This window comes from Morus notabilis, unplaced genomic scaffold (assembly GCF_000414095.1).
Source record: "Morus notabilis unplaced genomic scaffold, ASM41409v2 Scaffold1564, whole genome shotgun sequence".
NCBI lineage: Eukaryota > Viridiplantae > Streptophyta > Magnoliopsida > Rosales > Moraceae > Morus > Morus notabilis.
In genome coordinates, this window is record NW_010362183.1 from 273,129 (window position 1) to 289,181 (window position 16,053).

The following is a 16,053-nucleotide window of genomic DNA, read 5'->3' on the forward strand; positions in this document are numbered from 1 at the left end:
GAAAATTATAAAAGAAAGGGAAACAAAATAAAATTACACATAAATTTGGAGATATCATATATGAAATTTGGGGAAGAAATCTGGTACTCTGATTTGGAAGGAGAAATTCAGACTCAGCACTCAGTGGACACGTGTCGCTATGGGATTGGTTGATCGGAATCGATTTGCCACGTGTCGTGTTGCACATGGAATGGTTGGAGTGTGATGGCGCTGAACAGTGCGGAGACAGCTGTCGCGCGCAGAGGAGAAACACAAGCTGCTCTGGGCAGGCGTAGGACCCACGTGAGAACTAGATGGAACGCGCTAATGGGCACGCGTGAATGGAATGTGCTCTAATGGCCAGACAGTGTGGGTGACGCGCGCGAGGAAAGGTGTGGAAACGTGGGAGAGCTGGGCGGTGGGACCCACGGAGCTGATGCAACTTGGCTGGCTCAGCTAGCTCGGCGCGGCTCTTTCTCTCTCTAATCGGCTTGTGCGGCTCGGCTGAAAGGCTTGTGCGGCTTGGCTGAAAGGCTTAGGTTATCAATCCTTTGTAATTTAGTGTGTAAAGGATAGCCAATATCCTAAGTTAGAGTTTGGCAATTATAAGAGATTGTGGTGAGCCTTGGATTGAAGAAGTCACAGTCTTTTTATTGGAGTGATCACTAAAAAGATGATTGAAAATAGTGGAAGAGGTAAAGTGGTGATTTTCTTGGTTACAGTGGATGCAGGCACATTGTCGAACCACTATAAATTGCGTTTGCACTTTTTTTCTCTTAATCTCTTTAAATTTTCACAATTTCCTTTTCAATTGGTCTTTATCTTGATTGATTTGCATCTTGGATAGTCAATCTTGGGATAACAGTTTTATTCAGTTCGTCGCTATGAACACGTAGAAAGAAAAAACATCTCAATCGGAGTTCTAACGGTAATGTTTTGAATTTTTAAAGAAATTTTTTTGTTACGATTCCTTAAAAAATACTTCAACCAAAATAATCAGTTAGTGAGCTATATGAACAAGTTACGGTGCTGTTTCAAGAACACAAATGCAATTAAATGAAGGTCATTCTATTTACACTCTTTACACACCTCTCTAAATACACACCAATATAAATTTAAAAGGATTAAATTTACTTTTTACACACCTCTCTAATTCTAAGATTATCCCTTATTATTATCATAGTATTATCAATTCTTACTCACTTTATTTTTCTTTTTATACCCAAAACCTTATTTTAACTTATTACTTAAATATTATTACTTTTTTATCTCTCTATTTTTTTCCTCAAGTTTTGAGTACGAAGTATTTTACACACGTAGAGAAATTTACTATAATATTTTTTTAGAAAAATAAATGACATAAACATGAGCATAACCACTTGAAAGACGACAACTCACGTACTACATAAATTGATACATACAAATTAAGATTTAAATTGGTATCATTGATATTACTCTAAGAGTAATGGCAGTGCCGCATAAATCAATCCTTCTTTCGTATCTTAACGGCTAATACATATATATATATATATACATATATATACATATATACATGCATATATATATATATATATTAGTCATACGTTTTAAAAAAAGATAGCTAGCCTTAATATAGGATCAGTATTAGTCTACTGTCGACCCATAAAATCAAAAGTTTGAAACTTGACAAAATAGACTACGAACTGTCCTCGGCTAAATTAATAAGACATGGAATTCTTATCAAAATATTAATTAAAAAGTTGAGTGCAGGTTTTTTCCCCATTAATCACACTAAAATCAAATCAAATCAAAATGAGAAAATAATTACACTAAAATCAAATCAAATCAAAATAAGAAAATGCGAAGCAAATGATATTTTATAGAAAAGTATAGTAGTAGTAGTATGTAATCAAATCAAACCAGACATGTTTCTCATTATACTATTCAAGACAAGACGTTTACTAGTGGCCACACACAATTTTGTACCACCCAAATAGTATCCATTAATTGGACCACTCAACCAAATATTATACTATTCAAGACAAGTCGTTTACTAGTGTCCATTAATATAAATGACTTCTGTCGTTATGTGCAGCAATGCAGCGTTTTTCTCTTATATATTACACACAATTAAGTTACAGATGACACAAACTCCTTTACAATTATCAAAAACACCACATCTTTGAATAATTAAACAACGCCAATGAAGTCACACTTTTGCAAGTCCAATATCTTCATGGCCTTTCTTTCCACAGCTCCACTGCTAATTCATCTTCTAATTCTAACTTGCTTGTTCTCGTATGTGCAGCCACGTTGCCACAAGGATGAGAGCACTGCCTTGTTGGAATTTAAGAACAGCTTTGTCATACGTCGGGATGCTTCTAGTGATCCTTTGGCTTACCCGAAGGTTGCTTCATGGTCGCCAAAAGAGAAAGCTGATTGTTGCTCTTGGGACGGCGTCGAGTGTGACGAGAGCAACACTCATGTAATAGCTCTTCATCTCAGTAGCAGTTGCCTTCATGGTTCTATCACCTCCATCAATAGTCTTTTTCGTCTTTCTCATCTTCAAATCCTTGACCTTGCCGCTAATGATTTCAATGGCTCTCTGATCCCTTCTCAATTGGGCAATCTTTCAAGGTTGACGTATCTCAATCTTTCTATGTCTGTTTTGGCAGGCCAAATCCCATCACAAATCTCACAACTCTCCAATTTGTCATACCTTGATCTCTCTCAGAATTACTTGGAATTGAAACGGCCTGACATAAGTACCATTGTTAGGAACTTCAGTAACTTAAAACATCTTGACCTTAGTTATGTTGACATCTCCTCCCCAGTTCCTAGTCTCTTGGCAAATTTCTCCGCTTTAACATCCCTTTCTTTGCGGGCTTGTAGACTATCCGGTAAATTCCCTAATGACATCTTTCAACTTCCAAACTTACAACTTCTCGACTTGGGACAAAACGACAACCTTACAGGTTCTCTTCCTGAATTTCGATCCAGTAATCCTCTTAGAATATTATGGCTTGACGGTACTCGTTTCTTTGGTCATATACCCTCTTCAATTGGAAACCTTGATTCTCTAAGAGGGTTGGATCTTCGTGTTTGTAGGTTTTCTGGCCCATTTCCATCTTCGCTAAGCAAACTTTCAAAGCTTCAATATCTTGATCTCAGTTGGAATGATTTCAGTGGGACAGTGGATTTTAACACGTTTCTTAACATGAAAAATCTCACCGACCTTGGACTCTCTCATAACAACTTGTCGGTGCTCATCCCAAATTTGAAGAGTGTTGCAGGAAACATAAATGCAACTCATCCCAAATTTGAAGTTTTGTTTTTGGGATCATGCAATTTAACAAGTTTTCCTGATATCTTAAGATACCAAGATAGGCTAAAGCTATTGGATCTTAGTGAAAATCATATACATGGCAAATTACCCAAGTGGATCTGGAACACAAGCATGGAGGTATTTTACATAACTTCCAACTTCTTCGGAAGCTTCGACATTGATTTCCTCCCTTCTCGTAGTCTACGCATATTGGATGTTTCAAATAATAAGTTTACTGGACGACTACCAATTCCTCCTCCATCTATTATTCTCTTTGCCGCCTCACATAATGAATTGAGTGGAGAGATTTCGCCACTACATTTCAATTTGAGCTCCATTGAATATATTAACTTGTCTCATAACAAATTGAGCGGTGTGCTTCCAGAATGTTTGAGAAACATCAAGCACAACCTTTCTAGTGCAGGATTTTCTCAAATGTGTCCATTTGGAAGCCGGCTACAAGTGATGGATTTGAGCGATAATCAATTTCAAGGGAGTTTACCACGATCACTGTTGGCCGATTGCATGGAGCTTCAAGTTCTCAAGCTCGAAAGCAACCGTTTCAATGATGTCTTCCCTTCTTGGTTGGGGACTCTTCCGAAGCTCAAACTACTTCTATTACGATCTAATAAGTTCCATGGTGCAATCACAAGAAATTTTGATTCTGATTACGACTTCTCCAGTTTACACATTATTGATCTGTCCTACAATAATTTTTCAAGTTTTCTGCCATCTGAATACTTCAAGAAATGGATTGCCATGAAGGCTCCTGGCGCTAGCAATTCATCTTATTTGGCTACTACCATAAGGATAACGATCGAATATTCAGGAACATGGTACTTTGAGTATACTTATCCTTGCTCTGTTACCATTAAAAACAAAGGCAAGGATATGCAATATGAAAGGGTCCAAGAAGTTTTCACAGTGATTGATCTTTCGAGCAACAGATTCCATGGCGACATCCCAGAGTGTATGGGGGAACTACAACGACTCCAAGTCCTTAACCTTTCCAACAACATGCTTACTGGTAGTATCCCTTCGTCAATCTCCAGCTTAACCCAACTCGAATCGTTGGATCTTTCCGTAAACAAGCTCTCTGGGAAAATCCCTCAGCAACTGGTGCAGCTCACATTTCTTGCATCATTCAATGTATCTTTTAACCATCTCAGCGGACCAATACCGCAAGGGAGTCAATTCTCTACGTTTGACAGTAGCTCGTACAAGGGAAATGCAGGATTATGGGGTTATCCATTGGAAAGTCTCAATACTCCTAAAGCGCTGCCGCCTTCAGATTCAGGTTCTGATGAAGATGATGATGAAGATTCAAAGTCTTGGTTCAAGTCTAATTGGATTACAATTCTACCGGGATTTGTTGGTGGATTGATAGTTGGAGTGGCCATAGAGCAGTTTCTTGCAGTGGACAAGAGTGAATGGTTTCTCAAGGTTGTGGATTTTGTGGTTTTGACCAAAGCTAAAGGGAGAAAAGGCAAGAAGCTGAGACGTACGACTTGAGATTTACTGCCATAAGTTTGTGTTTTTACTGCTAATAAATAGATTGTATTTAGGTTTCTTCCTTTCGTCAATGTTGCCTAAAAATATTACAACGTCCTGATCTATTGTACATGTAAATTTAGCATCTTTCTAGTTATTATGTATAAGATTTCGTTTCCTATTTTTGCCCATCTAATTTTTATTATATTAAACAAATTATCACTTTGAGTTTTGTATGTTCGTCTTAGAGAAATAACTAAATAAAGATTTTGTTTTTGCCTTTTTGTTGATTCCATTAGGAATCTAGGATATACATAACCAACTGTGTATGTAATAAATAAATAAATAAAAATAATAATAAAAACTCGTTTTTGTCAAGCTGTGTAATTCTTAGATGAAAAATTTTCGTACACTTTTATTCTTAGAAACGTTTTTATTTTTTTTATTTTTTGAAAAACGTGAAAAAAGGAAATTAATTCTAAATACGGCCGTAATTCATTTTTTTTCTTCCTTATGCCCAAGTTGAATGATGATGAACATTTGTTTAATTCCTCTCTCTTAAATAGTGGTTAATTGAAAAACATGTGCATAAGTATTGAGAACAAAAGTTTTTTATTTATATATTTGTAAAAATATTTTTAATTAATGTACACATGGACGAAGTGAATGCTCATTAATTTGCACTAGGTCCAGGGCTTGTACAAAATATATGTAGCTATAACTAAAGCTTAACCCGTTGTGCGATTTTGATCAAGAAGCGTAATAATTGACCACAACTACACAAATAAGTACTGGAAACCCTCCAAACACGTCAATTTCCAGATTTTAGGTGGTTCATTATTAACTGACGGTGTATTTATTTACACAACTTAAGTAATAATTTAAATTGTATATGTAAAAAAAAAAAAAAAAAAAAAACTATTGTTAAAAAATTAAATTTAAATTTATATGAAAATATACTGTAATTATATAGAGATACTCAAACGAAAAAGGAAACGAACCTCTCCTATAAAAATGGGATAGAGATCAACAATTGGAAGGCTAATTCCACTCATTTTGACCTCATTCTTAGTATTCTCTCTCTAAACTCTCTCTTTCTTTCTCATTCTCGGCTGTAATTGTATTTTTACACAATATGCTCAAACCTCGAGATCCTATAGTGGACGTAGCATTCTCATTCGAGGTGAACTACTATAAATCTGCGTGATCATTTATTTTTTGATTCTTTACATTATTATTGTATTTGCATTAAATCAACTCGAATCGACTCGAGTCGACTCACTGACGCGATCATAACCGGGAGCTAGCAGCCATTGGCCCTTAATTTCGTATTAAGCAGAATTTCCCCCTAACACATGACACAACCCAAACTGTAGCACAAATCTCTTAACCCTCTAGGCTCCAGCTTTCAATCCCTTGAATTTGACAAAAGAGAGCAAAATTAATAAAATGGGGCATATGTAATAATTTTACAAGTTCGGTGATAAATTGTCAAATTAGAAATTTAAGAGACAGTTGACAAAATCCTATAATTTAAAACGATAAACGCACGTATAAAATACCCAAAAAGAAAACATATACGCAACTAAGAAAAATAATCACTGACTCAAGTCGAACCATGCATGCAACTTGACAAATGCGTTGAAATTAGTACCCTTCAAAAACGTTTAGAGATTTTTTTTTTTCAAAAAATAAAATAAAATAAAATCCATCTTGACCAATTAATAGTATGCATATGTTGGACCCACCCTTTTAATTGAGCATTGACAATAGCTCAAAATGTCCAGTAAGATCAATTTGGCAATTTCTTTTTCTGGCAATGATGGAGGCATATTTGGCAATTTCTTTTTATGGGGATTGCTGAAGCCGGCCAATGACCGGGAACAACTCTGACGAACAAAGGAACTGTCTACATGGTGTGTGCGAACACATCTTCACCAATGAAAACAGAGCTATCTTAAGAGGTGACTCGTTTAAGGCATCTTTCTTACTTGGATTCAGAGCTACTGCTGAACAGTCAGCCACCAACTTCAGTAAAGCCTGTAAATTACAAAAGTATCCAAGTAAAAAGCGAATTGTAGATTATTTATAACTTACGTATGTAGTAGGCAACAAAGTATTAAAGCGGCTAGAGAAATTAACGACCTCTAATGGAATGTTTGTTTTAAGGGTTCGTCTCTGGTTCTGAATCATGGTTCTTAGTTCTTCTCTCACAAAAAATTTAAATTTTAAAAATCAGAATCATGAATCATGATTTTGAATTCATGAACCAAACGTCCCATAAGAGTGTATTTGGGCATTGCTTGATATAATATGTGAAAAGGCAAGGCAACATTTACACAAACCTGCAGGGCTCCTTTGGATACAATGTCTTGACAAAGCTCGTTGGAGTTGCGAATAAGATTGCTTAATGCACCAGCAGCATTTAATTTGGTCTTGTCTTCTTCCGCTGAAAGCAACAAATTCCCAAGCTGAGGTATAGATCTTCTGAGCTCTCCGTACAATGTGTCATTATGGTAAGCAGCATTTCCAATCTGCAAAAGAAGCCATGTATTAGAAGGCTCGTCTTTGGATTGCCTTGTGTTTTCCTTTGTAAGAAAAATGTTGTTAATTCATTAAGACAGATCCTTATAGCAACATGCAATTTAAATGTAATTTAAGAGATTCAAATCAAAATGTTTTGATCTTGCATAGCAACTGAACTTACAGCGAAGCATGCAAATTTTCGTGTGCGTTTATCTGGATCAGAACATCGGTCGATTAGAAGGCCAATGATTTGACATCTTGCCTGAAGCATGAAATTCAATAGAGTTCATGGTCGGAATTAATCTAGAACCCTTGTAAAGAACATGAAAAATGCGTAAAACCAATCTACGCATGCTTGTAACAGAATGAGTTTTATCTCCAATATCCACCACATAAGGACTAGTCTTTGTATCTTTACAAATCTTTGAAGCGTTTAAATGGTTTAGTCCAATAAAAATAATCAACTTTTCATTCCTTACCAGTGTACTATAAAAGTAGGAGCTATATCGACACATGTTGCCTAGAGCATTACAGGCTTTTGCACGTATGTTGGGATCTTCATGGACAAGAAATTCCTTCAAATGCTCCAAAATAGAAGCCCTGTTGATGAATTCATAGAATCCCTGAACACCAAAAGAGCCAAATTTAAGATTTTGGTAGTTTTTTGCATTTTCCAAGACTCCAGAAGTTGAAAGAAAATAGAGTACGGACCCTTTATACAAGAACAGTTCTTCAACCAAAAAATAATAATGATAAAAATAAAAGGCTAACCTTGTCCATTCGAGCTAAATCTGAAATAATCATAAGAGCATCTAGTGTGACTTCTTTCGGGCTTGAATAATCAAGCAACCTTCTCCACCGATTAGGATCCAACAGGCCTTTACTCACAAGTTGAACTGCAAGAGGGCGATAGTTTATCATTTTAGCAAGGAAGGCAACAGGCCTGCCCAAATCTTTTGACTCCATATGCTCCAAACATCGAAGAATAACTACAGGCACTCCCACCTGGAAACTTCAAAAGAAATGAAATGAGAAACGTATAGGTCTCTTGCTACTATTATGTGTCATGCTTCAGCACTTAAAGCTAAATCTGAACATAAAGATTTAGATATTTCTAGTTTTCCTCAATAGAATTAAAAAGAAGACACAAATTAAGAAACCAACTGGAAGGAAGGTACAACTATTGAATGGTTGATAAGGTTGTTATGAACATGGGTTTTAAAATCATCCTGTTATAGTGCTTAGAACCCGTACCAAAACTAATATGAACATGAAAGGAAGGAATAGAAAGATATCCACAAAGAAGAAGGCATTTTGCACCTAGATTTTGCATCAGTTTCTTAGTGGTCTACACATGAGAATGAAAAATAATTGAAAATAAGCATCATTATGAGAATGATCATGGAAAGTAAATACTTACAAAAACATTAATCTTCAAAAAATGCTCATTTTCATTAACTTACTAATATAGTCCTTGTCAAAACAGAACTTCTAATTCATATAAAAAAAATACTGAATAATTGACATTTTCCATTATTATGGTGTAGCTAATATCACTACAAAAATATTCACTCTAAGAGACCAAACTTTTTATTACCAAAAAATTTTTGGTAGCAGAAAACACACTTTTTACTACTAAACTTTGGTAGCTGAAAGTATCAAGGCTTTAGTTACCAAATTTGGTAGCAAAAAGAACACAATCCGCTACCAAATATAATTTGGTAACAAATAACATGATAGGAAATGAAATTTTGGTTTCCACCAATAGCTTTTTGCTACCAAAATAATATTTGGTAACAAAAACATAAGATTCTACCACCAAAAATTTCTTTGCTACCAAACATGTTTTGGTAACAAAAAGTTGGCAGGAAGCAAAATTTTTTCCCGCCCGAGGTATTTGCTACCGAATTATTTTTGGTAGCAAGACATATAACATTTGCTACCAAAAGTTGGAAGCAAAATATAACTATCTGCCACCAAAATTTGGTAGCGAAAAAAATCAAGTTTTTGCTACCAAAAAACATAATTTTTTGCTACCAAATTTGGGTAGCAGAAAACATGATTATGCTACCAAATTCTTATTTTGGTGACAAAAAGGTGTTTTTTGCTACCAAAAGTTGTGTTTGGTAGCAAATCATATAAAAACATTAATATTTATATTTTGTGCTTGTATTGCTTTTTTTTTTTTTTTTCAATTTTCTATGAATATGTCCTATATTAAGTTTTAACAATCATCACAGTATATTTTGTATAACCATTATTTGATAATTTAGTTATTTTGTGTAGGTGTAACAAGAGACATGTTCATGTGTACGCATATGTGATCTTGTTAATTAAGTATATGTTCCACATAGAGTAGTATATAATATCGTTATTTGATTGATTTTTAACTTTGAATAATGTATTTCAATTTCAAAACTACATTTTTTGTTATAATGTTATTTGAACAATGATTCTTAAATAATTTTTGACATTAAAAAGTTATTTTGTAATGTTTCATATACGTCTTTCTGGTACCAAATTCATATTTGGTAGCCAAAAATATGCTTTCAACTACCAAAACAATGTTTGGTAATGAAAAACATAAGTTTCTGGTACCAAATTTTGGTAGCAAAAAACATGATTCTGCTACCAAATTCTTATTTTGGTGACAAAAAGACGTTTTTTGCTACCAAAAGTTGTGTTTGGTAGCAAATCATATAAACACTTTAAAACTTACATTTTGTGCATGTATTGTTTTTTTTTGTTTTTTTTGTTTTCCATAAATATGTCCTGTATTAAGTTTTAACAATCATCCTAGCATATTTTGTATAACAATTATTTGATAATTTAATTATTTTGTGTAGGTGTAACAAGAGACATGTTCATATATATATATATATATATATGATATTGTTAATTAAGTATATGTTCCATATAGAGTAATATATAATCTTACTATTTGATTACTTTTTAACATGGAATACTATATTTCATTTCAAAACTATATCATTTGTTATAATGTTACTAGAATAATGAGTCTAAAATAATATTTGTCATCAAAAAATGTTTTTTTTTTTTTAATTTTTTAATATATTTCTTTCTACTATCAAATTAAATTTTAGTAGCAAAAAATATGTTTTTGGCTACCAAAATAATGTTTAGTAACAAAAAATATAATTTTTTGATACCAAATTTTGGTAGCAGAAAATATAATTATGCTACCAATTTCATATTGTGGTAACAAAAAGAAGTTTTTTTCTACCAAAAGAACAAAAACATTTTTTTTGGTAACAAAAAAAGCACAAAATTTTTGTGGGAAAATCATTTTAACCTAGCTAACCCACCCTAAAATTTCAAAACTCACCCACCCTAAATTTTCAAAACGCAGCCACACAACCTCGCTTAGACCCATCGCCTACATCCATCGCCCTTCTTCCCCTAAAATTTTCAGAAATCCCCTTCTTCCCCTAAAATTTTCAGAAATGCGCGCCATCTTCTTCAGAAATTCCTCCCCCCTTCTTCCTCTCTTGCCCCTTCTCTCTCTAGCCGCTGATTCTCGGCATCACAGACTCCGATTCCCGCTTTCGCCGCCGTCAATTGTCGCTGTCGCTGTCGCCGATTATCGTCGTTCCGGTCAATTCTATCTCTCTCTCATCGTGGGAATGTTTTTAGTTTTATTGTTGATTTCAACTTTCTTCTTGCTGATTGCATTATAAAAACTCATTCTTGATCAGTGACAACATATAGTTTCTTGTCAGACTCCGATAACATAAATCTCAATTCATTATTTTAGAAATTAATCATTCTAATTATAATAACATAATGAACCGTGAGGAATAAAACAAAAAAAAAAAAACAAAAACATAACAATCACACAAACGTAATGAACTAAAATCCAACAAAATTATTAAAAAAAATAAGATAGGAAAAATTGAAAAAAAAAAAAAGGAAAAAGTAACGAAGCAAACCCTTTTGAATTCAACACAGCAAAAACCTTGGAGCATCGCCAACAACAAACAAAACGCAAAATACTCCTCCACCCAGCAAGCAAATGTAGAATCAGTCTCTTATGATATAGCAGACAACAAAACAAAAAAAGCAAAACAATCTAGTCCTCTCCTCAAACAAACGACCTTCAGCCACGATATTTGTTTTAAAAATGAAAAGCCGAGGGAAATTCTTAATTCAAAATCCATGTCAATATTACATTAAATGCATTGATAGCAAAACAATTAAGCCAACCGTAATCACAAAAAGTCAAATATTAGAAGTTTCAGGTGATCTACTTTAGTAATAGCTCTAATTTACTTTCTACCGATATTGAAATCTTCTATATTCAACACTTCTGGACTTTGCGTGCATTCTGTGGTAAAGAAAACTTAAACTGACTTACAATGAGATTTAATACATTACAACGACCAAGGAAACAAAAACCGTATATATAAAAATAAAAAATAGCATCGTATTTTTATTAGGCAATATCAACAAAGAAAAGAAAAAAAAAAAAAACACACTATCATGGTATTGACCTCAGGTTGTGCGTCTCAGGTTAATGCCTTTTTCTCCCCTTAGCTTTGATCGCAGCCACAAAATCTAAAGCCTTGAGGAACCATTCACGCTTGTCCACTGCAAGAAACTGCTCCATCGCCACCCCGAATATCAACCCGCCAACAAATCCTGGCACTATTGTAACCCAATAAACTTCAAACCAAGTCCCTGAATCTTGACCATCTTCATCGAAATCTTCAGGCACTGAAGATGGGGCTCTAGGAGTATTCAAGCTTTGCAAAGGATAGCCCCACAATCCTAAATTTCCCTCGTACGAGGTACTATCGAATGTAGAAAATTGGCTCCCTTGTGGTATACCTCCTTGGAGACGGTTAGAAGAGACGTCGAAGAATTCAAGAAATGTGAGTTGCACCAGTTGTTGAGGGATTTTTCCTGATAGCTTGTTTCGAGAAAGATCAAAGGACTCGAGCTGCGTCATGTTGGACAAGGATGGAGGGATGCTACCAATAAGCATGTTGTCGGAAAGATTTAGCGCTTGTAGCCCTCGTAGGTTTCCAATACACTCTGCAATGTCTCCTTCAAATCTGTTGCTTGAAAAATCAATGACTGCGAAAACTTCTAGTACCTTATTATACTCCATATCATTGCCCTTGTTTGTTATGGTAATTGAGTTTGTATAAATGTATCGATACAATGTGAGATTGACACTCGTACCCAAATATAACGAATTTCTAGCATCAAAATCTTTATTGAAACAAAAAGCAGCATTGAAGACAGCAACAACACGAAAGAAAACTAGGAGGAGAATATTGAAACAAAAAATCAATTTTATTTTTTTTATTTTTTATTTTTTATTTTTTATTTTTTTTTATTTTTGATATGAGGTTAAATGAGTAGTAAGGTACTCCTGACTGTGACATGTTACGTCATTCTACACAAACATAACATTCAAGCAGTCAATGCTAAGGTTGAACCTGCCGCATGATTAATTCAATATTGTTGATATCTAAACCAAAGACTTATTCCAACAAAAAAAACAAGAGAGTAAGAAATTAGTCAGTGACTAAAGGAAGTAGGAAACATGCAACTCCACATATAAAGAGAAACCCTTCAAAAACGTTTCTAGATTTTTAGCTGTTTAGTATAATATAGCTTATAAATGATCCTCGCCAGGACTGGGCCGGTTCAATCATTAGGCGTGAAATGAAAGACCTTAACTAATGGCATGTTTTGTTGGTGGATTCGTGTCATGATTTGAATCATGGTTCGTGGTTCGCTATAATATTTTCTCTCACAAAAAAATACATGTAAATCGAGAATAGTTCTGAATCATGATTCTAAATCCATAAACTAAACGTCCACTAAGTGTGGATGGCCAGTTTGGTCACTTTTTTTAAATAAATGGCCCAACTTTTTTTAGATAAATGGTGAATATATATATATATATATATTTATTTTAAATTTGAATTCTAAACTTAGTGTTAAGATTTTATTTCTTAGGTTAATAGAGACACTATGCTTGTCAAAAAAAAAAAAAAAGGAAAAGAAAGAAACAATATGCATTGTGAACTTAGTATTTAGATTTCATTTATTTTTCTTGAAAGAAAGAATAAATTGATCAAAACACCTGTTGAACGTGTCATAATCGTGTCAATTATTCCCGATATACTAATCCTAAATGAGTTATTCTCTATATACTAATCTAAATGAGTTAATAGATTCGTTTTTGGGTTAATGTTTTCTTACACGTTTATTAATGGGTGACATAAACGCAATCCATGAACGTGTATTACACACTTCCACATACAAGGACCGAGGTTTGGATCATTCCAATTAGAAAGCACGAGAAATTACGTACTCAGTAGAGCATGAAGTGGTAGGCCTTAACTAATTATTTAAGATTTTTTTTTTTTTTTTATTGTGCGCTCAATTTGTAGTTTAGGATGTTATCTTTTTAGACTTTTTTTTTTCTCTTTTCTTTCTTTCAATTAATAAGAGACACGCATTTGAAGACAGCAGAAGATGATTTATAAGCTCAACACATTTGCATGTCGTCTCTAACCAGAAAAAGAATTAAAGTTATATAAGAGTTTTTAAAAAAAAAAACTTAAGTAGGGAGATATTTAAAATGAATTATTTTGATTAAAACACAATGAGAAAAAAAAGTATTTCAAGAAAGGATATTATAAAAGAAATGAATTGTTAAAAAATATAAGTGAAAATAAAAATAGAAAATAAGCAAAAGAAAAGAAGAAAATTATTTCAAAAAAGAAAAGAAGAAAAAAATAAATAAAAAGTTTATAAAAGAAAAAACTAAAAATAAGTTGTATATAAGTTCTAAACAAAATGGAAAAAAAAGGAAGAAACCAAAAATGAAAAGAAATAGAAAAAGTAAAAAAATAAAAATAAAACACAGAGAGGGAGAGGATGACACATGGCTAAAAGAGTAGTATTCTTCTTGGCTCTTTTATGTATGTTGAGATTTGTAAAAGAAAAAAATTAGAAATACCACTTAATATGGTAAAAAAAAAATTTATTTATATATCACTCTACTAAAAAAATAAACAATTGTCATTTGAATAATGTTAAGGACACCAACTCAAATCTCAACTTTTGTGTACCAACTAATGTGGTATGTGAATTGTCATATTTTTATTAGTAAATGCAATCTCTTATCAATAATTGTCGTGACAATATTTTAGACACTTATCAACATAAAAGTGACAACTTATATGCCACATCAGTTGATGCATAAAAATTGAGATTTGAGTTGGTGACCCTAGCATTATTCTTGTCATTTAATTAATAAAGAGAAAATAAAAGACTATGATGACACGCAATAATTATTTAAAATGACATAAATAATATGTTTGTACAAAACCATGACAAACCATATACTTTTTCTCTATTTTTTTAATAATAGCTTATAAATAACAGACTTGAAGTTAGATATATCTAATTTTAGTGTCTAAAATGATGTTTAACCAACCATATTTTGGCACGTCATTTAGAAAATGATATGAGTTTTAACAGACTGTCATGCTTTAACATTTGTCCATTAATGGATAACAATATGGCATAGTGTAATAATTGATTAAACACTAATTTTGACATGAAAATTAGACAAGTGATACATATGAATTCCTAAATCATCACTACACAATCTACACTTGAATTTAGGTCAATTTACCAACATGAGATATTAATAAGTAACTAGGCCTAAAGTCAAATTTCTAAAGAAAAAAATTGAAAATTCGATAAAATTTGTCATCTATCTATTTGACATATTCAACCTTGTTTAACATTTTTTAAATTTGTCTGGTTATTTACTGCTTTTCATTCAATTTCTCACATTAGTGCACCTTTTTAGCGTGCAGGAACTCTGCAAAGGAAATAAAATCAAGATCCACAAAAATACGATTTCTCACATTATATAATGCTAAAACTTGAATCTTCATTCTCATACTTATGTTCCATGACATACTGGATAAAATTTCTAATATTACAAATTTCAGTTCAGGAACGTTGTTGCTGCATCAAGAGACCTTATTTGAGAGATATCATTCAAATAAGTTGTAATTATTTTCTTATTTTCTAGAACGAGTAATATGACAACAAGAGAACCACCATCTACTCTAACTAGTTAGTAACAAATTAATGTCCTCAACTATTCAACCAACCATACCTCGCAAATAAGTTTCCTGAATCTTACTAACTGCATTTACGGAGACATCGCGATCAATTTCGTGAACATGAAGCTCAATCTCCATAGCAAAAAAAAAAAACCTTGGAGCCTATAAAAACAAGCACCTAGTTCCAATTAATATGGTAATAAGAAAAAGAAGAGCTTTATTTATTTTTTTCTATAAGACAAACATCCAAACTTCCAAGTGAGAATTTCATTGATCTAATAAAAATTACACAAGTGAAAAGAGTAGGAAATGAGATTTGATAGATAATAAACAGAGATAAACTAACATTGACACATACACCAGATCAGTACGTTGTACTGTTATTAATCTTAATCGTTCCTTTTTAAACCATCTAATCATATCCATATATTCGTTTTGATATATGGTTTAACTTTCATTTTTGTTCCACTCTGAGATTCCTTAAGTCGTTCATCGTCGATATTTGGAGGGCTTGCTTTCATTTTTGTTCCATCTAATCGCTCTTTTCTTCAGCCTTTTATATGATTTTTATCTCATATAATTAGAAGTCTCTGGCTGAGAAGAGCTACTCTAGTATTAGGTCTAATTCAC

The 16,053-nt window shown here is 33.2% G+C and overlaps 3 protein-coding genes across 3 annotated transcripts; 1 reads left to right on the top strand and 2 right to left on the bottom strand.

Annotated features, from left to right (window-relative positions):
* The first annotated feature begins 2,161 nt into the window (after positions 1-2,161).
* LOC21394867 (receptor-like protein Cf-9) lies at positions 2,162-4,795 on the top strand. Its single transcript, XM_010101244.1, has one exon. It carries the CDS (start codon positions 2,162-2,164, stop codon positions 4,793-4,795), a length of 2,634 nt encoding a protein of 877 aa, XP_010099546.1.
* Positions 4,796-6,622: 1,827 nt separating this feature from the next.
* On the bottom strand, positions 6,623-8,289 carry LOC21394868 (serine/threonine-protein kinase TIO). Its single transcript, XM_010101245.2, has 5 exons — positions 8,072-8,289; positions 7,780-7,923; positions 7,482-7,562; positions 7,120-7,308; positions 6,623-6,814 (listed from the first exon to the last, which is right to left on the bottom strand). Exons 1-5 carry the CDS (start codon positions 8,264-8,266, stop codon positions 6,623-6,625), a joined length of 801 nt encoding a protein of 266 aa, XP_010099547.1. The 5' UTR covers positions 8,267-8,289.
* Positions 8,290-11,831: 3,542 nt separating this feature from the next.
* On the bottom strand, positions 11,832-12,431 carry LOC21394869 (receptor like protein 42). The gene has a single exon (XM_010101246.1). It carries the CDS (start codon positions 12,429-12,431, stop codon positions 11,832-11,834), a length of 600 nt encoding a protein of 199 aa, XP_010099548.1.
* Positions 12,432-16,053: the final 3,622 nt, after the last annotated feature.